This window comes from Notechis scutatus, chromosome 2 (genome assembly GCF_049901735.1).
Source record: "Notechis scutatus isolate UNSWTSFEM ecotype Mainland chromosome 2, rNotScu1.2, whole genome shotgun sequence".
NCBI classification, from domain to species: Eukaryota; Metazoa; Chordata; class Lepidosauria; order Squamata; family Elapidae; genus Notechis; species Notechis scutatus.
The window spans coordinates 12351762-12376329 of NC_142010.1; the positions used below are offsets into that span (position 1 = coordinate 12351762).

At 46.1% G+C, this 24568-nt stretch overlaps 2 protein-coding genes and 1 long non-coding RNA gene across 3 annotated transcripts in view; 1 reads left to right on the top strand and 2 right to left on the bottom strand.

The window, feature by feature from the left end:
• LOC148131770 (uncharacterized) overlaps positions 1-24568 on the top strand; it is a 45272-nt gene that overhangs the window by 19924 nt on the left and 780 nt on the right. The window contains exon 4 of the mRNA XM_087953345.1: positions 8804-8857. Coding sequence (XP_087809471.1) covers positions 8804-8857 — 54 coding nt within the window. The remainder of the gene's footprint in view (positions 1-8803; positions 8858-24568) is intronic.
• Positions 565-2146, bottom strand: LOC113432364 (beta-1,3-galactosyltransferase 4-like). Its single transcript, XM_026694524.2, has one exon. The coding sequence runs from the start codon at positions 2044-2046 to the stop codon at positions 1135-1137; it is 912 nt and encodes a 303-aa protein (XP_026550309.2). The 5' UTR covers positions 2047-2146; the 3' UTR covers positions 565-1134.
• Positions 2151-24568, bottom strand: part of LOC148131774 (uncharacterized) — a 26589-nt gene continuing 4171 nt past the window's right edge. The window contains exon 3 of the long non-coding RNA XR_015747127.1: positions 2151-2220. This is a non-coding gene — a long non-coding RNA (uncharacterized LOC148131774). The remainder of the gene's footprint in view (positions 2221-24568) is intronic.

Below are 24568 nucleotides of genomic sequence, written 5' to 3' on the forward strand. Positions count from 1 at the left end.
ACATTTAGGCAGAAGTTTGACTTCATCAAGGCTGTAATTTGGCAAAGATAATAACCAAAAAAGGACCAGTATGCTTTTTATTGATTTAGATTATATATATGTTTCGGCAGAATTTCATCTGCCATCATCAGGTTTCTGTATTGTGTTCGTCTGTGAGTCAGACTTTTACACTTGTTTCAGTTTTAAATTTGGGGCTAGCCTACTGCTGTGCCAGAATGGTTTTTTCTTCATCCTGATTGGTTTGGAGTCTTGGTCTGTGTTTATTGGTCTTGGAGTTTGCTGTGTTCTGCTTGATTGGTGTTTCTAATATCTTCTGTCCGTTTTGTGGCTCTTTTTGTGTCTTGATTGGCTGGCAACATTGCGTTCCTGTATTGAAGGCTCCATCTTACAGCCATTTGAGGAACCACACCCAATTACAATTTTAGCATTCCCTTAAAGAGACAGTAGTAAATGTCTATCCTGGTTTGTATATTTCCAACCCAACTGTTCGGTGGCTATCAATTCCTTACAAATTGCATGGGGCACTCCATCAGGAGACGGGGGCAGACCGACTCTCAGTTGCTCTCCTCCTTGTGGGCCCCTGCCTGCCCCTGGGAGCCCCAGCTGGGCACAGGGTTCCTGTGGCCCCATCTGGGTGGGAGCGCTGCCATTTGGGACCCAGGAATGGCACCCTCTCCTCCCCGTGCAGGACTTGCTGGATGGCCTCCCAAGGCCCCTGAGGAAGAAGAGGAAGAAGCTGCTGCATCAGAGGCAGGCCGAGGAGGAGAGCCGGCAGGAGTGCCAGGTGGGTCTCTTGGGGAGGGGGCAGGAGGCAGCCCTAGGAAATCTCCCCCTCCCTCTGAGTCCCCCCTCTTCTTCTGCCCCACAGGTGCTACTTGCAGCCGAGAACAGGTGGGCCTGGTGTTGGAGTCCCTGCAGGAGCTGCTCCGGGAGAGGCAGCCGGTCTGGGTGGGCTGGCTGGCCGAGCAGGAGGAGAAGATGGAGGCGGAGTGGGAGGTGGCCCTGGCCAAGCTCTCCGGGGAGGCCTTCCGCCTGCAGCAGCTGATGGCGCAGACGGAGAGGAAGTTACCTTGTTGCACAACACGCCAGCCTGGCAAGTCTCTCATACTACATTGACCTGAAGTTATTTTCCGTTCAGGAGTCTGGCAGCCCTGCAGCCAGCCAGGCCAGGACCTGGCAGCGGGTCAAGCCAAGGAAGCGCTGCCAGGCGGTGCAGGGGTGCTCGGCTGCCTCCCACATGGACAGCATTTCGGCAGGCTCCACTTCGTGCACGCTGAGGAGCACCTCCCGGTAGCAGCAGGCATCAGGCGGGTAGTGGGTAGCCCCGGCCATATGGTTCAGGTGGCGCGGGGCAATGCCAGCATGGTGGGCGCACAGCGCCACATACACATCCTCCACAGGCAGCAGCGGCAGCAGGCGGGCAGCACCCAGGACAGCAGCAGCGGCTGGGGCAGAGAGAACGTAGGCAGAGCCACTGCAGAAGGGCGGGAAGGCAGGTTCCGGGTAGAGCCAGATGGGCACGTAGTGCCGGCTGTAGGGGTTGCGGATGGGTGCACTGTGTGAGTAGACATAGCCCAGATAAGCAGCGAGTGGGCTGGCCAACTGCTCCAGGTGTCGCGCCAGGGCCGGCAGGTTCAGGAAGAGGTCATCATCGGTCTTGAGCAGGAAGCGGGCGGTGGGACAACGGGTGGTGGCCCAGCCCAGCATTGCCAGTGTCTTCAGGGTTAGGTTTGTGTAGGTGTCGGCAAAGCGCGCCTGCAACAGGTCCCCATGCTCGGCCGCCTCGCGCTCCAGTGCTGCCTGCTGTGCCACATCTCCAGGCAGCCCCACTGTGAAAACCGTGTGCACACTGTGCTCCCCTGCTACCCTCGCACCCCCCCAACTGCGCCGCACCCCCTCACGCCGGGCCGCATGCCCAGGTGCACTGGCCACCAGCACCAGTAGCCAGGGGGCGTTCAGGGCACAGGGCGATGGGGAAAGCGGGAAGGCATTGGGGGGAGGCTGGAGCAAAGTGTCTCTGTATTGCTCCCCCACACCGCTCCCCATCTGGGGGGCCAGCGAGAGGGGGTCCTCACGGCAGAGGCTGGCCAGGAATCTGAGAAACAAGAGCGTTGCCAGGCCGCACAACAGCCCGAACAAAAGCTGGGTTGAGCTGCACCAGGAGCGCTTCCAGCGGGGTTGCATGGCAGTCATGGGCAGCCGTAGGGGCTGCGGGAGGGTCTGCAAGAGAGAAGGAGACGTCTGGCCTCTGAGCCCATTTTGCCTCCCACACTAAGAAGGAGGCCCCATGTACCACTGCAGGCCAAGGATGGGATGAACCAGCCTCCCCAGCAGCACCTGCGCCCTTCCCAGAGAGCACCTGTCAAGACAGGCCGAGGAGCGGTGTGCCACTTTGGCAATAGTGTGGCTGCAGCCTGGCAGGGGTCCAGACAGACGGCAGCAGTAGCTCTGCAGGCCCACCCAGGCAGCTGCTGGGCTCCGCGGGAGATCATGGCTGACCGACCATCCGCATTCCTGCCATCTGTGGGCGGGCTGCTTCCTGTAGGGCCTGGATTGGACCCTGGGCATGCCTGAAGCAGTGGGACCTTGGACTGCCCTCTAACCACCCTCCTCCCGGTGCCACAGGGGCTTCTGGCCAACCCCCCATTGAACCCAGCCAGGGTGGGCCCATCATCCCTTCCCAGGATCAAACATGTTCAGCCTCCGGTTCAAACAGGAAGCCCTGCCTGGATGCAACCAGGGCAGTTGAGACGTTAGGGGAGGGGAGGCTGGCCCCGTTTCTCCCTGGTTATGCCCCTGTGGCTCATGTGGGCCGCCAGATGCCCCGAAGGTGCCCCCTCTCCACTGGAAGCGTGGTGAGGAAGGGGAGCATGGGAGGGCCAGGTGTCCCAGGGCACAGCAATACCTTTGTGGGCTCTGCACTTCAGTCCTCCAGCGACATCAGCCGCAGCAGCAAAAGGCACCGTCTCTGCAGGAGGGGAATGGGAGGGACCAAAGTATGTCAAAACAAGATTAATGGTTCAGATTGCTTAAGTCTTACAAATTTCAGGCAGAAAACTCCGGAGGAGAATGACGGATGATGAAGGGGGCTTTTCTCCAAGGGAGGCCAGGCGGAGTCTTGTGCCCAGAAGGACCAAGGCCATTAACCAGCTGTCTTCAACCCGGCTTCCCCTCCAGGGATTGCAAAGAGCCAAGAAAGGTTTGGGGTAAATACCTGAGGCATCTTCTCCGCTGGGAACCTTCATTTGGAGCTCCGGCCCAAGCGGGAACTTTCCATTGCTGCAGAAATGAACAGCGGAGAGTTTCCCTCCCTGCTTCTAGCCAGACTTTTTGGCTGCCCTTTCTGGGGGAGACCCAGCCCCACTGAGGCCACCCTTCCCTCACTCCCTTCCCTCCCTCCCTTATTCCCAGGCCTTTTGCAGAGGTCCCCGTGTGAGCCATTTCTCCCCTCCCCTCCGTGCAAGCAAGCTCTCCAGCAATGAGGTCCCTGGCTTGGGAGGGGGTGGCCAGCCTTGGGCAGGCAGTGGGGGTCCTGCCCTGAGGGCCCCATGCAGCCCCCCACCCTCCTTCAGACCCTGGCTGAGGCCTCTTTGGGGGAGGGGGCTCCGGATCCAGACCCCGCAAACAGCCCTGAGCAGCTGCAGGACTTGCGCCCAGCCGGCCTCCCTTGTCCAGCAGAAACAGTGGGGGGGGGAGAGGGAGGAAGGGATTCTCGGCAGTTCATGGCACTAAAACGATGAAAAGGTTAAAAAGCCCCCCGCATAAAATGCCTCCAATCCACCCACAGGAACCCCGGAGACCCCAAAGGCTGAAGGTGGGGCCAGTGTGGGGGAGGCTTTGGGGGGGGGGGTGACGTGGAAAGGCAGCCCGGAAGGACCGGCCGGTTAAAACCAGGGCTTGAGTGGCACCTGGGCAGCTGTGGACCCAAACGGGTCTTGTCCATCCCTGGGTCTGGTTTTGGGTTCAAACGGGGACCAATCTCTCCTGATTGACTTATTTTTGTCCCGTTCCTTTAATGCATAACTCAAGGCAGGGAACATACTACAGCGATCTCCCTTTCTCCTCTTCTTTTCCCCCAACAACCCTGCGAGGTTGCTTGGGCTGAGACGGAGAGGGAGATTTTCCCAGCATCAGCTTTCCTGCCTAAGGCAGAACTAGAACTCGCGTCTCCTGGCGATTGCCCCAAAGTCACCCAGCCGGCTTTCGTGCCTACGGGGGAGAGAGAGAGAGAGAGAGAGAGAGGCCTGGGTGGCAGAGGACAAACCAACTCTTCTATACAACCCTGCAAGCCTAAGCCACACCCAGACTCTAAACCATCTTATGGCCCCCTATAAACAGATACTAGGTTTCGGCTTCCAAACAGCCCCCATTGGCTGACCTCTTCCCATCTCTATTTCAGCCCATAATTACTGACATATCCGCCCTCGGAAGCTCCATTTTGGCCGGCAACGGGAGGAGGAATGCAGCAGAGCCTTTGTGGTTGTCCGGAAGGGCAAAACCTGCCGTGGCGCCACAAGATCTGTAGTTTCGGGCCTTGTCCATAAACGCTAAGAGGGCAATTTACGGCGTAACTCTGAATGTCCGCTAAGGGAACGCTCGTCAACCCGGGGATCCCCTGGACTCCTAAAACAAGGCGCTCCAGCCTTGGCCACTGTTTGCCTGGAGGACTTCAACTCCCAGAATTCACAGCTGGCTGGTGAATTCTGGGAGTTGAAGTCCTCCAGGCCGGAAGTGGGCAAGGTTCCTAAAATTCAGAATGTGCTACATTTAGGCAGAACTTTGACTTCATCAAGGCTGTAATTTGGCAAAGATCATAACCAAGAAAGGACCAGTATGTTTTTTATTGATTTAGATTATATCATCAGGCTTCTGTATAGTGTTCATCTGTGAGTCAGACTTTTACACTTCTTTCAGTTTTAAATTTGGGGCTAGCCTACTGCTGTGCCAGAATGGTTTTTTCTTCATCCTGACTAGTTGGGAGTCTTGGTCTGTGTTTATTGGTCTTGGAGTTTGCTGTGTTCTGCTTGATTGGTGTTATTAATATCTTCTGTTTTTTTCGTGGCTCTTTTTGTGTCTTGATTGGCTGGCAACATTGTGTTCCTGTACTGGAGGCCTTTAGGGCAGCTTGGCTCTGAGTAAATGGATGGCTATCATTTATTAGGAAGCTAGGTTTCATCTGGGTGCCTGGTTGGGGTGTGTTTGAGCTGGAGGTATCAGGGGGATCTGTTTGTGCCCAGGTGTTTGCCTGGCTAGTGGTGTGGAGATTTTTTTGTTTGTGAGTGCAGGCTTCCAAATGATTGAAAGTCTGGTGGAATCATCTCTTCTATTCATGCTTTCAGGTCTTTTTCAATCTCTATGGCTTCTCTGATAGTTCTGTGGCTGGGATTTTCTATAGTGGCTAGGGTTTTGGTGCCATTGAAGTCCATGCTATGACCTGTTGCTTTCATGTGTTGGACTAGTGAGGAAGTGTGTTCCAGCTTCTTTACTGCATTTTTGTGTTCATCCAGGCGGGTACTTATTCTTCTATTGGTCTGTCCGATGTATGTGGCCGGGCATGATGCACAGGGGACTTTTTATATGCCTTGGTTTTCCAGGTCAATGTTATCTTTGGGGTTTCTAAGGATGGCTGCTATTTTTCTGTCTGTTTTGAAGGCAGTCTTGATGTGATGCCTGTGTAGTATCTTACTGATTTTGTCTGTAGTAACTCTTATGTAGGGCAGGACAGCTGTTCCATAGGTCTGTTCATCTTCTAGGTCTCCATTATGTCTCAGTGTGTTTTTGTGGATCAAGCCGGTGATTTTGCTTTTGTGGAAGCCTTTAGCTGTCAGTACTTTAGTCAGGGTGCATAATTCAGTCTTTATGTGTGTCTTGTCTGCCAGGCGTTTGGTTCTGGTGATTAGTGTTTTAGCGCCATGGAGTTTATCTGTGCTGGGTGGGTTGGTGGGATTGGGTGCTGAGGTAGGGGTTGGTGTGTGTTTTCTTCTGGTGTACGGTGTGTCCTAGTGTGCCATCTGTTTGTTTTTTTATTAGTACATCTAGGAATGGTATTTGTTTGTTTGTTTCCGTTTCCATGGTGCACTTGATTTTAGGGTGTGTGCTGTTTAGGTGTGTTAGGAAATTGTTTAGGTTTTCTTTTCCATGGGGCCAAATCACAAATGGGTCATCGATGTATCTTAACCATAGTTTGGGTTTGTGGGTGGCATTGGCCATGGTTCTGGATTCAATTCTTCCATGAACAGGTTTGCAATGACGGGTGACAGTGGTGATCCCATAGGGGCTTCTTCAATTTGCTTGTATCTTTGTCCTTTGTATATGAAATATGTGTTGGTTAAGCAGTGTTCTGTTATTTTTGATGATTTCAAGAGTTTCTTTTATCGGGACATGAGTGAATAGTGAAACCACATCGAAACTTACAAGCAGATCTTCTTGTTCCACGTGTAGATCTTTGATCATTTCCAAGAAGTGGTATGAGTTTTGTACACGTGAAGCTGCTGTTTCAGCATGGGACTGTAGCTGTTTTGCTAAGTGTTTAGCTAGGTTTTGTAGTGGTGCTACTCTGGAGCTGACCATGGGTCTGAGAGGTATGCAGGAATGGCAACACTCCCAGCAACAACAGAACAGAACAACCCAGGTTTCTGGCTCCATCTTACGGCCGTTTGAGGAACCACACCAAATTAAAATTTTAGCATTCCCTTAAAGAGACAGTAGTAAATGTCTATCCTGGTTTGTATATTTCCAACCCAACTGTTCGGTGGCTATCAATTCCTAACCAATTGCATGGGGCACTCCATCAGGAGACGGGGGCAGACCGACTCTCAGTTGCTCTCCTCCTCGTGGGCCCCTGCCTGCCCCTGGGAGCCCCAGCTGGGCACAGGGTTCCTGTGGCCCCATCTGGGTGGGAGCGCTGCCATTTGGGACCCAGGAATGGCACCCTCTCCTCCCTGTGCGGGACTTGTTGGATGGCCTCCCGAGGCCCCTGAGGAAGAAGAGGAAGAAGCTGCTGCATCAGAGGCAGGCCGAGGAGGAGAGCCGGCAGGAGTGCCAGGTGGGTCTCTTGGGGAGGGGGCAGGAGGCAGCCCTGGGAAATCTCCCCTCCCTCTGAGTCCCCCTCTTCTTCTGCCCCACAGGTGCTACTTGCCGCCGAGAAGCAGCAGGTGGGCCTGGCGTTGGAGTCCCTGCAGGAGCTGCTCCGGGAGAGGCAGCCGGTCTGGGTGGGCTGGCTGGCCGAGCAGGAGGAGAAGATGGAGGCCGAGTGGGAGGTGGCCCTGGCCAAGCTCAATGGGGAGGCCTTCTACCTGCAGCAGCTGATGGCCCAGACGGAGAGGAAGTGCCGCCAGCCGGACGGGGAATTCTTGCAGGTGGGGAGGCCCTTGCTTGCCTCAAGGAGTGGAGCAGAGGGTCCCGGGGTGGTGGTGGAGGGGGGATCGGCAACCTTTGTGAGGGCCGGCACCCATTTCTCTCTTCTCCTCTTTCAGGACATCCAGGACACCGTAGACAGGTAGGCGCCGTCTTGCCCTTCCCCACCCCTGTCTTTGTGGGTCGGTTTGTACCCAGAATTTCTGGAGCAGCCGCATCGTTTAGGATTTTGTGGCTGAGAGATTCTGGTTGTGGGGCCTTTGGTGCTCTCAGAGCTCGACTGACTTCCTGCAGACGTTTCGTTACCCGACTAGGCAACACCATCGGTGCTGGGAGGGAGTGGGCTTTGCTCCCTCTTGATACGCAAGTAAGTAAGTGCCTCAGTGGTTGCTCAGGCATTGTAAGCAACGCAGATGAGGCACCACCAATGCAGACACACAATCCAACAGCAAACAGCAGTCCAACTAGGGAGCTCCCAAGGAGAGAACAACAGTCCCACCAATACTGTCAGGGGAAGCCAGGAGTGCAGTCAGGCCTCGCCCTCATGACCACAGCTGAGGCCAAGATTTCTGTTCCTAAGTGAGACAGTCATTGACTGAGTTTTGCCCCATGTTAAGACTTTTCTTGTCGCAATTGTTAAGCGAATCACCGCAGATGATAAGTTAGTAACACCTTAGTCCTTGGAACAGTAAGATCAGAATCACACTGATGTTTGTGTTGAGTTTGTGTCTTTCCTCGCTTCTCTACTGAACTCTACACTGGTTCAGTGCGCAGAGTCGGTTGCGATCAAAGCAACAAACAACGGTTGCATAAAAAGCAAGCCAAGATTCAGGCCACATCCTAAACTCAGGTTTGGAAAACCCGAGTCCTGTACTCACCTGGCAAGATTCTGGAAAGGCGCGGCTTGGTTCACACACCCCACAGCCAACCCAGCCCCGCCCCCCCATGTTGTGGGGAGGCAGCCGGGTAGCTGTGTGAGGCCACCCTCCTTGTGTCACAGGTGCCGGAGGTATGTGGTGGGGCGCGTAGAGAGGCCTCTCCCAAGCTGCATGGCAGACTCCGGAAACTCTTGCAGAAAACCGCCTCTGTAAGGCAGATTGTGGACAGTTACAAAGGTGAGGGGCCCTTTCAGGAGGGGGCTGGGGATCTTGGGCCCTCAGGAGGACCCCCAGGAGTTCTTGGGGGGGGTCTGGGCCCTCCTGCCACCCTTCCTACTAGGGGATCTTGGGTAAGCCAGGCCCAATCCAGCTCCATCCAACCCCTGGCTGGGTGAAGGGGTGGCTGCTCCTTCCACTGATCAGTCACCCCCCAACCATGGTCCTTGGGGGTGGGGTCACTGGGCACCTGGCAGGGAACAAGATGCTGTTGCCAACAGGGTGGCTTCTGCTCACGGGCGGCTGTTTCTCATCCCGGCCCCGTTTTTTTCCTTTCGTCCTCTGAATCTCAGCCTCTCTGCAGGCGACTCTGACCAGGGAGAACCTGGAGCGACTTCTGACCACAGGTAAGCCCCCTGGGGCTGGTGGGGAGGGGCTTGCAAAGACCACCAGGCCTCACAGCAGCGGTTTCCCCACATCGCCAGGAGTGACGCCTGCCAGGAGTGGCTTCCTCCGTGGGGTGGAAGCCCCGAGTCTGGAGGGCCCCCAAAGGCAGCCTCTGGGGGAGGAGTGGGCCCCTCATGGCAACACGGAGCTGGCCCTTCCCTGCCACCCCTTGGCCCTTCCAGAAAAGAGCCACGGGAGAGGGTGCTGAGAGCTTCCCAGGCATAGAAGAGCCCAGCGGGGGCCTCAGTGTTGAGTTGTTCCTTGTGAGAAGTGGGGGAGGGGGCTTCCTCAGTCCCCCCACCCTGATTTTAAACTTCTATCCCTTCTTCCCCAGTACTTGCTCCACAACAGCCAAGATCTCGGAAAGGTAACAGCACATGGAGGAAAAGGTCTACGTCGGGGCCTGGCTGCACAGTAGAGGGTGGGGCCCAGCTGCAGCGCCCTGTGTACCCTTGACGTTGGACACCCCCTGCCTGAACCAGCCCTCCAGGCGGCTGATGGGTCAGCAGGCGCTGCTGTAAATGGGGGACCCCTGACCCCAAAGCAGCCACCCAAGTGTGGTGGGTGGGTCTTGGGCACTGCAGAAGGTAATATATTTTGGAATCAAGACAACCCTTCTTTGAAATTTGCTGTCAGGGCTCCAGCAGTTCCTCCCAATTAAATCACGAGTCCGTAGAGTTGTAATTGCAGGAATGTTCCAGCCTCGGATGGCAAACCTCAGATAAAGAATGTTTCCAAGCAAATACAACTCAGGTAAACAAAGTCACTCATCTAAAGGAGGATTAGAGAGAGGAAGTAAACATATGTTAAACTTTAACTAGAGATAATTAATTGTATTAATTACTGTGCTAAACAGTAACAAAAGTTAAGCAGTAACCAAAGTTAACCAATGATGGAGGATAATTAAAAATGTGTATAAATGCAAGACTAGACTCCAATAAAGATCATCATGATTCAGTTGTTCATGATCAAACAACTCGACTGCCCCGTCATTGCAACATGAGTCTGGAGCCAAACTCCCAAAACTTCCAAAGGATTTATGGGGAGTTAACATCCTGGCACTGCCTGGGTGTAGCCGACGCTGAGGCACATCATTCACTGTCACCCTTGACCCTGGTTTCCCCCATCCCCTGGGTGTATCGTAATCCATATTCTCCAATGGGACACCTCCATAGCCAAGAGTCATCCATCAGGCTCTCCAGTCAGAATTTTGCACGGCAGAAACTTTGGTCACCTAGAAACTATATTTGAAAACATTTATGGAATGCGCTTTTGGTTTTACAGGCTGCCGCACTGCTTCCTCCACCCCCCGTCCCTTTCTGTTGGCAACTCTAAAAAGACCATAGAAATATTTGATGAGTTGACACTTGCCTGGCATCACGTCTCACGGTAGCGTGTTCCAGGGATGACCGAATGGCCCAGTTTGCTCCCCTTGGCATCCTGCTGCCCTCCTCCCTCTAAGCAGGTCTAAGCAGCCACGCTACCCTTCCCTGAGCGGGTGGAGCATCCTCTAAGACGGACTTCCCAACCTTTTTGCCTTTGCTGATCGGGGGTGGGGTTGGGGTGGAGGTAGGGGATGGTCCTGTGTGTGTGGAGGGAAACCACATCCCTTGGCTTGCGCGAGTGGGGATGCGCGCAGCTGCGTTCACAGTCACCCACCAGCTCTGTGGTCTGGTTCCAAAAGGCTGAAGACACGGTAAGGGTCCAGGGCCTGGGAGTGGGGGAACCCTGATAATACAATATAATAATATAATATAATATAATAATATAATATAATATAATATAATATAATATAATATAATATAATATAATATAATATAATATAATATAATATAATATAATATAATAATATAATATAATATAATATAATATAATATAATATAATATAATATAATATAATATAATATAATATAATATAATATAATATAATATAATAATATAATATAATATAATATAATATAATATAATATAATATAATATAATATAATATAATAATATAATAATATAATATAATATAATATAATATAATATAATAATATAATATAATATAATAATATAATATAATATAATATAATATAATATAATATAATATAATATAATATAATATAATATAATATAATATAATATAATATAATATAATATAATAAATAATATAATATAATAATATAATAATATAATAATATAATATAATATAATATAATATAATATAATATAATATAATATAATATAATATAATAATATAATATAATATAATATAATATAATATAATATAATATAATATAATATAATATAATATAATATAATATAATATAATTAATATAATAATATAATATAATATAATATAATATAATAAATATAATACTATACTATACTATACTATACTATACTATACTATACTATACTATACTATACTATATACTATATAATATAATAATATATAATAATATATAATATAATAATATATATTTGTCTGCAAAACGTGGCTGAACACATCCCTCCCTGACTCTATTATCATAGTAAGAGACTATCACGTGTACCGGTCTGATCGTGAAATCCGCAGAGGAGGTGGTGTTGCTATCTTCTATAAAAAGTCCCTAAACCTAAAGCATATTCAAGTTTCACAGGAATTTGTTCTTCCTGAGACCATCGTCTGTGAGCTGTCCTTAAATACCACAATTCGCTTCTAACTATTTTACAGAGCCCCTGATTACAACATCGTACACGTGAACAAGTTAACTACATTACTAACATGGGCACACACCCCTGCCCACACCCCCTTACCTGGCATAAGGTATTCTGCAACGAGTAGAGGAACTCTTCTTGTGAAATATTTCTGGACTTTCTCAACTGTGCTAAATATCAGATACGTAATGTGGGTTCCAGACTGATGAGCTGTATTCGAGTATTGGTCTAGCGAATGTTTTGTATGCTCTAGTTAGTAGTGTGACATTACCGGAGAAAAAGCTACGCAGGATTAGGTTAACAACTCTTAATGCCTTTTTGGCTATGTAGTTACAGTGGGCTCTAGCACTTAGATCATTAGGGATGAGTACTCCAAGGTCCTTTACAGAGTTTGGATCATCAACAAGGTCTTGACTATTCAGCTTGTATTTTATTTTCTGATTTTTTTTGGCCAATATGTAAGACAGAGCATTTATTAGTTGAGATTTGAAGTTGTCATTTGTTTGACCGTTAAATGCAGATTTGGAGCTATAAGAGGGCCTTGCTACTGCTTCTTTGTGGTGGTCTTCCATGGAAAGAATGAGACACAGGCTGGTGTTCTCGGGATGGAAGCCCAGAATAAATTCTAGTGCTTCTTTTTATTGAGATTTTTCTACATAGTCAGCATAATTACATTATGGCTTAATAATTAGATATAGTAAAGGTTTGCTTGCAATTGTTTAAGCTGTCTCCTTGTTTGTATTTGTCCTTATTGTTCTCTTTTCTTTGCATTACCTTAGTGACCTTTAAACAGGCATGTATGTATAAAGCATTATATTAATCATTGCTCAAGCTCAGGTCAAAGTTTATTCCCACATCTCCCCTGTTTTAGTTTTTGATGATCGCGGATGCCTCGGTAGCTTTTTGCCATCTGCAACAACAGCTCTCCTTCCGTAGGCTTCACTCGACACATTCCTAAAAGTCCAGGGAGACATTGGATACAACAGCATACACAAAGAGAAAGTATAAAAACAATATCACTCCAACAATTAAATGACGAATCCATGAACCATCTGGCAACCAGGACCAAAGTGCAGACCACACGTCCAGTCCCTCGTCCTCCGATCGTAATGGATTCTCATTCAGGGTTTGTTCCATATGCTGTATAGTAGCTGTAATGTTTGGAGAAAAATCAGAGATATACATACAACAATGCGTATGAATCACAGCGCAAACTCCCCATTGCGCAGCCAAAATAGTGTCCACCGCATATCTGGTTTGCAGGACAAAGTCAAGGATTTTTCCTTGCTCTTCTTCAAGCAGCTTTAGAGTTTTAATGGTTTCTTTAAACATAGTAATTGTCCAATTGTTTAAACGATGTAAATCTCTATAGTTCATCATGACTCCTAAAGGAGGAATAACTCCTCTTGATATTTTTTATGGTGGACTGACATTCGAAAATGAGACACAGGGAAATGTCTTGAGAAAATGCCAGCCCTGAGTGAACTCAGGTAGCAGTATTTATTGAGAAAAAACACAAGCAAATATACAGTATGCATATTCAGAAAACAATGACCTCAACAGGAAATTACTTCACCAGCATGAGAACACACAATCTTGGAAAGTCCCAGATGTTACCTTGCTAGGATGAGATCATACAGCCACGGAAAGTCTCATGGGAAAGTTTGGAAAGTCCCATGAGAAAGCACAACTGTGTACCTTGAACTTTCACCCATTTTCCTATTCCTTCTAAACTTGCAGAATCAAACAGGATGAGACACTCATGAGCAAAGGTACTCCTACCCCCACCAAGAATGCCCACATCTCCCTAGACTTACTGCTAGTATTCAAAGGCCTTACAGAAAATGATAAAATGATCAATAGATTATATTACCACATTCCCTCCTTTTTTATTTATTCAAAGATAGGGGGTGTTTTAGTGGCATAGTACACAGTTCCCTCATGACCTGATCCCACACGCTGGAAGACTGAGGTACACATTTGTAATAGATTAGGAATACATTGAATAAAACAACATAATAAGATACATATAGCAATAATAATAACAACCCCTTGCAATAAGGAGCGAAACCATGATCCATCAGGAAGCCAGGACCACAGACTGTCCCAGAATGATGCATTAAACCCATCGGCTCCAGATTGATGCTGAGCAATACGATCTTCCATGTCCTGAACAGTTTTTGTAATGTTTGGCTCATAATTATGTATAAAAACACAACAATGCGAATGAATTAAAGCACAAACTCCTCCTTGGGCAGCTAACATAATATCTAAAGCATATCGATTTTGCAAAGTAACTTTACGAATTTCAGACATTTCTACATTAATCATCTTAATATTCTTTATAGTATCATTAAACATAGCAACAGTAAAATTATTTAAAATATGAATATCCCTATAGTTCATAGCAATTCCCAAAGGCGGGATGAGACCTCGAGAAATTTGTGTCCATAGATTACCTCCCATGGTTAGACCTGATTCCAGCTCACGCTTGTTGCGGATTCTGCCTTCCGGCAACTGATCCAGTTTATAAATTACAGGTATTACATACCCCAATGTGCATATCCCAGACCAATTCCCGGGAACCTCCCGATACCCATACTCCCCACATAGGAACCACACATCATTCCCCATAGCCTGCTCCCCCGGCTACCTCAGAACTATTCTTCATCTTCTCAAGATATTGACACATATAGCACTGAGGAGAATTGAACTGAGGGAGACAGGTATAGTTCTGCACACTGCTATTATAACAAATGGTTGGCATTTGAAAAGTGACATTACACCTGGACCAATTCCCTAGGAAAGTTCCTCCAGAGTCATTTCGGTGAAGCATACATACGCCCTTCCCTTTAAAGACACCTTGACCTTAGCCGTCACTTTCCGATTATAATGTGTGCATTTTTTCTTTTTGAACATCTGGAATTGCTCTGTTGTAGCACAAGACAACTGTTTTCTCCAGGTTGCATTCTTTATTAAATCTTTTTCCTCAAAAGGCACTCCATGCAATGTTAGTCCTTCTCCCACTCTCCCAGGAAGGTGCATACACAACCAACAATTGGTGATGTTCAAGTTTTTGGCAGTTGTGCGCAAATCTTTAATGTAATTATTATCTGTCCACAAATCATCGCCCAAATCTCCGGCACGCTGAACATGCTGTCGCTGCTCTCTCCGCACCCGAGCAGCCCAGGACAGATTAGGCAGAATCAGCAGGATCAGGAACCACAGATGCGCCATCCTGCTCCTCCGAAACTTCCTTCACAGGTGCCTGCGAATGATCAGGTCGAACACACCGACCAGGAACCCAACGAATTTGACCAAGATGTTCAACTGCTGCATAACCACGTCCCCACGTTATCAGCTCAGCAGGAACCCATGCCGGATCTGGAAGAAACCGCACCAACACCCGAGGTCTCACTGCATCTGTAGAAGGAGAAGAAAAATGCCTGCTGGCCGCGCTCGCAGGGGGGTTACCAGACAAATTTAAAAAATTTAAAGTATATAAAGCTAGATTTAATTGATCTTGAATCGCCGGAAGCCCCAGGAGCTTCCCTCCTTTTTTATTTAATTTAGTCAACATGGTCTTGAGCGTGGCATGTGAGCAACAAAACACACATTCACACGCTGCTCCAAACATCCTTGTAACAGCAAAAGCAATCTTAAAATATCAGGTGATATTCCAGGAGACAAATAAGAACCTGCTACAAATGGTAACAAATTATACACATACAATGAATCCACTATTAAATTAAAATCCTGATTGTGAAAATTTTGAAAAGCCAAAACTACAGCAGCAAGTTCTGCCTGCTGGGCAGACTTCTGCTCTGAAGTCACTTTTGTATGCCAAATTCCAGATTTATCTTTCCAAACACAAGCACCAAAAACTTTCCCTCCATCAGTAAAAACTGTAGGAGCATCTGATATAGGCTGAGTTACAAAAAGACTTGCTAAATTAATTCTGACTGATTTATACAAAGATAGCCTAGGATCGGCTGGAGGATGACAAGAAAACTTCCTGACCAGGAATGTACCAAAACCTGCAAAAACTCACTATTGCAAATCATCTGTTCCCAGGTAGCTAAAGCAAAAGGAACATAACATGTTACTGGTTCCATACCAGCAATAGCCTTGCAGCGCTGACAAGCACGATTAAAAATATCAGCAAGCTGTTCTGTGATACAATTTATGGATTTCGATGGTGTATGAGACAAATGAATCCATTCCAAAATCCTTAAAGCAGTTTTTTCTTTTACCTGAACTATCAATGCAGTAGCCCTTCGTTCTGAGATTAAAATCACTGATAATGGACAATCTAACAAGCATCTATCTGTCCATCTATGGCTTAAAACTTGTTCAATCAATGACAAAATCCCTTTTGTTCTTCATTTAAGGTTATTATGTCAGATGCTTGTTTAGCACTAGCCAAAGCTTGAAACAAAGGACTTAATTGAAGAGTAGTTAAACCCAAATACGGCCTGATCCAATTTATATGACCCAAAAATTGTTGTAAACCCACTAAGGTTAAAGGATCAGGAAGAACAAATTCCAATTTCAGGGGTGTAATGTGACTCAGGAATAATTTATGACCTAAATAGGCAAAAGGATATTCTTTTTGCAATTTTTCAGGACTAACTATTAGGCCTTTCTCCTTTAGTATAGCAGTTAAAAGAATGACAGCAGAATTCATGGCATCATCAGAAATATTAGCAGCTATCAAAATATCATCCATATAATGATAAACCTTCCAATCCGGGAATTTACTCCGAAAAGGTTGTAAAGCCCAATCCACAAACATTTGACACATTGTAGGACTATTTAACATTCCCTGCGGAAGGACAGTCCATGCGTATCGCTTAGCGGGCTGCCCCTGATTTATACTCAAAATAGTAAAAGCAAACAAATCTACATCTTCAGGGTGCAAAGGAATGGAAAAGAAAGCATCTTGCAAATCTAACACTCTTATATTCCATCCATCAGGTATTAAATTAGGATTAGGCGTCCCACACTGAAGTGGACCCATTGGCTTTAATATAGAATTTATGCTTCTCAGATCATGTAAAAATCTGTATTTTCCAGATTTCTTTTTGATAACAAAAACTGGAGAATTATAAGGACTAGTGGTAGGCACTATATGTCCTTTTTCTAATTGTTGTTGAACCAATTCATGTAAATGAACTAATTTCTCACTAGTCAAAGGCCATTGGTCTATCCACACTGGCTCCTGTTGGAGTAATTGTAATTTTAATAACTCCACAGGTGGGTGTTCAGTCATCATGAATGACAACCCTTGTATCAAACTGTTGCATCAAATCTCTGCCCCACAAGTTAACGTGAAGGCGCAGAACAATTGGTTGGACAAATGCAACAGCCCCTCCCTGCTGTGTTTTAAATCTAAGAATCTTCCTACTAACCCGTGCAGGCCTTGAACTCCTCTGACTCGAACAGACGGTGTAGGATCTGTCGGCCACTCCCTAGGCCACTCACTTTCGCTGATCACAGAGACATCTGCTCCAGTGTCCAGCACTCCAGTAAACTTTCTGCCTTCAACCAAAAGAGTTAATTTTGGTTTGTCATTTTGCCTAATACCTTGCATAATAGAAAACACACTAGACTCCTTAAACCTATCCATAGATCCAAATCCACCCTGACGAATTCCATCTGACTCTCCCAAAGACATAGATGGCAAAACTATAAGCTGTGCAAAACAATCCCTTTTTTCAAAAATTGAGGGACAGGTGAGTGAACCTGAATTTTGATCTGACCCTCATAATCCGAATCAATAACCCCAGGAACCACAAACAATTGACGCCTATGAGCCGATGATCTAGGAAGAAGAAGACCCACAGAAGCCGGAGGCAACGGTCCATAGAAATCCGTTGACCCCAAACAAACTACATGTGGAAACCCCAATTCCAAATCCTCGGCTAATGGAAGATCAATTCCTGCTGAACCTTTAGTAGCTGGCGACCACATCTTATCCCTACCTCTCTCTGGTGGCTCCAACCCTTCGGACATTACTTCACTCTTTAGAGTAGGGAGAATGCCCTGATCCCTGCTTCCTAGTTTTTTCCCTCAGAATGAAGTCTGCACTGATTTGCCCAATGGTAACCTTTCTTACATTTCGGGCACACTGATTTAGGACGTACACCCTGTCCCATTGATCTCTTATTCTGCTGACTTTGACCTCCTCCAGGAGCCCGACATTGCGCTTTAAAATGTCCAGGCTTCCCACAATTGAAACAATTCCCTTTTGAGCATGTCCTGTTTGTAAAGCCAGAGCTAAAGTCTCCATGTTAAAAGACTGACTCCCTACCTTCCTACATGCATTAATCAAATCCATGATTTCTCGCTCTCCACTTGCTACAAGTGGATTTAAAATCTTTCTGCAATCTGTGTTAGCTTGTTCTACTGCTAACTTAAAAAGCAACTCTTTCTGGGCGAATTGATTATCAATTTGTCTTTCAATAGCCAATTTCAGTCTGCTAATGAAATTTTCATAGGGTTCATTGTTCCCTTGTTTGATGTTAGTAAAGGTCTTCTCACCACCTTCGCCGTCAGGGAGAGCCCCTACGGCTTGAAAAATTAATTGTGGGAGAAGAACGAACCCTTCCTCAGGCATACCATCTCTCTGTTGTTCCACTGTTGTAAAATTACCAGCTCCGTAAAGCTGATCTGGGGTAACATTTGCTGTTCCCCTCTGGACTGCCAGCTGTCTCCATTTCTGGTCTAACACCAAATATTGAGCTGGAGTTAAAATCATATTCAACAGAGCTTTCCAGTCAGCCGGAATCATTTTATTTCCATAACCAACTGCTTCTAACAATGCCTGAGTGTATGGCGATCTAACACCATATTCTTTTGCTGCTTGCTTAACTTCCCTCAAAATCCTGAGAGGTAAAGGCTTCCACTCCCGCTCTCAGGATTCAACGCAGCATCCATGACAATTTCTACTGGATTAAGTTGAACTTCACTCCAAACTCCACCAAATAATCTCCTGATAATTCCCCTCTATTCTTTGCTTCTTGAATAGCTGCAGTAACTGCATCCACCTGAACCCTTAAAGGTAAACTCTTATCTTCTGACAAAGTATTTCTAGCGCCGGACAGTCCCCCAGATTTATCTGGAGGTGCCGTCGGCGGCAACAAACGTACCGCATGGTAAAGCGGCAAACCTTCTTCGGGGGTGCTAGGAGCGGTTGTTCATAAGTAGCTAACGCATCCATAATCACCCTCCAGGTTAACAAAATTGAAGAAGGGCACGAGGTTCCTCGTGCAAAAATTTCCCTATCTTTTTCCAGGACTCTACTTTAATACTACCTCCCTCCGGATATGACTTAATATTTTTCCAAACATACTGTAGTAAGTCCTCAATTTCTTTCTTTCCTACAGCACAACCCCTACTGCCAATTCCAAACCCAAAACTATTCCCAATGATCCTCTCAATTCCCTGATGTGCTCTTTCTGAGCCTTCGAGAGATCTCCCCCATACTCACGAAAAGAATCTATCTTCGTCCAGCGAAGAAGATGAGGGCCCAGTCGACGTCCGCGACGATGAGTATAGGATGCGGGAAACGTATAGCCTTCCAAGCTATCACGTCGGGGTCACCATTTATGGTGGACTGACATTCGAAAATGAGACACAGGGAAATGTCTTGAGAAAATGCCAGCCCTGAGTGAACTCAGGTAGCAGTATTTATTGAGAAAAAACACAAGCAAATATACAGTATGCATATTCAGAAAACAATGACCTCAACAGGAGATTACTTCACCAGCATGAGAACACACAATCTTGGAAAGTCCCAGATGTTACCTTGCTAGGATGAGATCATACAGCCACGGAAAGTCTCATGGGAAAGTTTGGAAAGTCCCATGAGAAAGCACAACTGTGTACCTTGAACTTTCACCCATTTTCCTATTCCTTCTAAACTTGCAGAATCAAACAGGATGAGACACTCATGAGCAAAGGTACTCCTACCCCCACCAAGAATGCCCACATCTCCCTAGACTTACTGCTAGTATTCAAAGGCCTTACAGAAAATGATAAAATGATCAATAGATTATATTACCACATTTGTGTCCAGTAGTCATGAGTCAAAACAGAGTTTATTTCCGTTGCGGAACGCGCATTGCGGATATGAGCAGTCCCCAATGATTTTTTAATGAAATGAGATGGGATTACTTTCCCAAAGGTGCAGACTCCTTTCCATCGTGCTGGCATGCGATCATAGGCCATCCGTCCACACAGCAACCATAGATTTGCTCCCAGGAGATGACCAACCGTATTTGGTTCAGCATAGATTAATTGTGCAAAGGATTCCATTAACATAGCCAAATAAGTGGATGGTGGTGCGTATTTCCCATTCGCACATTTGGGCAACTGGTTTTCTCGTGGTGGGACAACATGTGGCAGGAATATATGGACACCTATTTTCATTAATCAAAGATGTGATATCATATCGAGAAATGTTATGTACAAAGTAAGTGAGATTTTTAGTTTTCATATCATTAGAATAAAACCGACTTCCATTGCTAATAACAATTGTTTTGTTGCAAAATGGATATGTTCCCAAGTAAGTCATATTCTCTACTGTCTCATTGTGGGTCCAACAGATACCCGCCACCTCTTGGATTCGGCTCCCAAGATGCAAGGTATTTATGTTACTTATAGTCCAACTGTTAGACCACATCCCCGAACAATCATAACATTGTCCCTTATACCAGTCACCTTCGGCCAGAGGTACTGCAATCATTGGGAGTCCTGATGTTTTGTGAGTTGGCATGTGCATACATATCCAACAATCAGTTTTATTATGAAGGTTTGCTAGCTTCCCCATGTCCTGGATCAACGTGTTTCTTTTCCATTCCCCAAATCCATCCCCTTGCCCCTTTGGCTGATGATAAGGACGAACACAGCGAGCAGGAACCCAAACAACTGTCCCCTCATCTTCAACAGCAGCGTATCCTCTGCCCCAAGTTATCAGCGGGACAGGTCCTCTCCACGTTGGATCTGGCAGTCTCCTATACCGAACTTTCGGTCTTGGTGTACCTGCAGAAGGGGAGGAAGCAAAATGCCTATTGGCTGCCGTAGCAGCGGGAGATCCTGTCATGTTTAAAAATTTAAAGTATATAATGTAATATTAAAAATGTTTTGTATGTAAGGCAAGCCATATCCATCCATTTCCCCGTTTTTGTTTTTGTGTGAAGGAGTGTCCTTTGAAGTGGCCATTGGTCAATCCAGACTGGCTGAGAGGTTAACAATTGCAATTTTTCCATTATCCAATAACAATTTTTGTGCGAAATTGTGATAGCAAATCTCTACCCCACAAGTTTATATGCAAGGGCAACACTAGAGGTTGAATCCTTGCAGTCTCACCAGTTTCTTTATGCAATGCCTTCAACCAATGTACACTACTTCTTGCATACTGCATACCACCCACTCCACGAACAGCCGGAGAGTCCTCAAGCGCCCATTCATTTGGCCATTCCTTTTGGCATATCACAGAGACATCTGCTCCGAATCTATAAGGCCAGAAAATGATTTTTCTTGAATTTCAATTGTCATTTTTGGTTGATCTGTAGTCAAATTTTTTGTCAGCGCTAGCAATTCTGCAGCAACTGGAGAACTGGTCATTTCAGTGGATCCAAAACCGCCAGTTCGTGGGATCCCAATTAAAGAATTCATAGGAATGTATGGAAGCAATAATAACTGAGCAATAGAGTCACCGGCCATTAATGATGTAGGAGTATCAGTGTATATTGTACCTTAATAACCCTTTATAATCTTGATCAATAACTCCTGGAATAACAAAAATCCTTTTTCTGATGCAGAAGACCTGGGAAGTACTAATCCCACTGTTTTTCTGGCAATGGCCCATGCAAATGAGTGTCCTCAATGTACACTTGATTAGGAAAGGTCACATCAATTGAATTCAGCATTTTTAAACTCAAACCTGCATTCCCAGTAATTGCAGGCGATGCTTTGTGACAGCCTTGGGAGCGGGGCTAGCTGCACGCCCCAAATTTAGTTTCCCGATTTTGATTCTGATCAGAGCGACATTGATTTGCCCAATGAAACCCTTTTTGCATTTTGGACAGACTGATTTCGGTGAACGTCCTTAATTTTGTTTTTGTTAAATGCCATTCCCCCAGGAGCACGGCACTGAGCTTTAAAATGGCCAGGTTTCCCACAATTAAAACAATTCCTGTAGGTTTCATCCCTTTTTGTAATGCCATAGCCAAAGTCTCCATGTTGTAAGCCTGAGAACCCACCACTGCACATGCCTTTAACAGATCAGCCAGAGTAATCTCACCTCTAGCCACCAAAGGCTGTAAAATACGCTTGCAGTCAGCGTTTGCATTTTCAACTGCCAATTTCAGCAAAAGTTCCTTTGCTGCTGCTTCATTAGAGATTTGTCTGGTAATAGCCAATTGCAGCCTTTCCACAAAATCATTATAAGACTCAGATGCTGTTTGCTTAATTTGAGAAAAAGACTGTGCTGGGGTTCCCACATCCTGGATGCGGGACAATGCCCCAAGGACAGCTGCCATAACCACTGGAAATACATGATCAGGCAAATTAGCAGCTTGATCAGCAGTGGATTCAAACAAGCCTGCCCCATAGATTTGGTCTGGCGTATACAGACCCCCTGAATTCCTTCCCTAGTGATAGCTTCTCTTTGGTATTCTGAGTCAAAGACCACATACTGAGTAGAACTCAATATCATTCTCATTAAATCTTTCCAGTCACTAGGAATCATACGTGATGTAGCCAAACTTGTCAGAAGCCCCTTTGTAAAAGGACTTTGAATACCATAATCTTTAACTGCTTTTTAATTTCTCTAAGAATAGCTAAAGGAATCGGAATCCATTCAATTTCCATATTGCCTTGAGCATTTATTTGTCTGTTAACTGGAAACAAATTCATCTGGGTAATCTCGTCAGGCTCTAATTTCCCTTCATTGAAAGCCTGATGCATCATTGCTTGAACTTTCCCCGTTTGTGATTGGATTTTCTCCTCTACAGGCGTAAGCGCTGTTGGGGTAGAAGAAGGCATATTCCAATTTTGAAATTGGGGGTGCAACACAACTCCTTCATAAGGAGGAGGTTCAACTAAAGATTTTAAAAGAGGCTGTTGCTGGATTTCTAAAGCAGTCATAACAACCTTCCAATATATCAAAATTTTTGCTGTTGCCCGTGGCTCTTCATGAAGGATAGTTCCAATTTTCCTTCATGTGTCTAACTTTAAAGATCCTTCTCTGGATAGTAGGGACACTGCCGCCAGATCTCTTGCAGCAGCTCTTTCACTTTATCTTTTGAAAGAACTATTTGCTCCCCCAGAGGGTTTAAAGAAAAAGGAGCTTGTCCTGACTAACCTCAGCAGCTCACTAACATGCCGTTCCTGTGGCTGAGAGAGTTTTCCCCCATGCTCCCTGAAAAATCCTATTGTCCAGCAATAGTTAAGTACGTACTTTACCTATTCCAGGCGAGGAAACACAGAGGTCCGGACACGTATCACCTGCAGTGATCACGTCGGGGTCACCACTTGTGGTGGTCTTCCATGGAAAGAATGAGACACAGGCTGGTGTTCTCGGGATGGAAGCCCAGAATAAATTCTAGTGCTTCTTTTTATTGAGATTTTCTATAGTCAGCATAATTACATTATGGCTTAATAATTAGATATAGTAAAGGTTTGCTTGCAATTGTTTAAGCTGTCTCCTTGTTTGTATTTGTCCTTATTGTTCTCTTTTCTTTGCATTACCTTAGTGACCTTTAAACAGGCATGTATGTATAAAGCATTATATTAATCATTGCTCAAGCTCAGGTCAAAGTTTATTCCCACACTTCTTCTTTGTTGTTGTTGTTCTACAGATCTTACTCCTTTAGCTGGAAGTGTAGCACTGCCTAGCTTTGATGTGATTTCTCTTATCTGATTTATTCTATTTTTATCCACTATTTTTATTATTTTATCGTTTTTATTTACTCATGTTCCCTGCTCTGTCGGGAGGGCAAGATCCTTGGTCTACTTGTGAGGAGCTCTGCCACTGTTTGCATTAGGACTCGTTTCTTCTCGACTCCCGATTCCTTTTCCTCTGGATTAAGGACTTGTTTCAGTGACTAGACTCTATGCTATATTACACAGCTCCTCCTCTATTGTGCTACTTGATATAATGAAGACAAGGAAAAGGAGCAGATCTCTCACTGACCTGGTTCCTCAACCTTCTCTGAAGCAATCTAAGATTGAGGACTTTGTTTTGGCTCGGCCTCTCAGTTTGAAAGCTCCTGCTCCCTTTTGTCTGGCTGCTGCCGGTTGTCACGATCTTCCGACGGTTGAAGGCGTCGCCCCCCGAGTCGAGAACAAAGGCTTGTCTAAAACTACGGCCCCCAACCAATCCTTAAAAGAGCCCACCCTTACAGAACTTTTGGCTCAGCAATGTTTCTTGGTTGCAGAAACAACAGCGAGCATCCAGCTCCAGCGGGATGAAATATTAAGTACTTTAAACTACTTAGTTTCCTGGACTACCAGTGGGAGCCCTGGGTTGACCGTTCGGCAGCCTGATGCGGAGGCAGGGTTCTCCCTGCCAAGCCTCAGCAAAAGCACTGGCCAACGTAATCCTACCAATAGTTCGAACTTTACATCTTTTGACGCAAACAGTCACCTGGTCTTACAGTCAAAACAGGTGGCCCTCATCATTAATTCCATTAATGGCAACTTACCTCACTGGGGTTCAACACAGCTGGCGAGGGGCCATACATTACAGTTATTGGGGCTAAAAGCTGATGATCTGAAGAAGGTTGAACTTTTACCCTCTCCTGAACACTGCACTAGAGTGCTCCTCAGTTTTGACAATTCCAACACCCCAAAACTATTTTTCAGAAGAGGATCCCTGTTAAGATCCTTCGGCATTTTGCCAAGAAGAGTCTCCAAAGATATGTGGATTAAGCCACTGTTGAGTAATCGAGAATTTGTGAGGGGCAGGAGATTTATTGCCC

Coding starts and splice junctions, on each gene's coding strand:
- LOC113432364 (XM_026694524.2), bottom strand. CDS start 2,046: ATGGGGAGCGGTGTGGGGGAGCAATACAGAGACACTTTGCTCCAGCCT.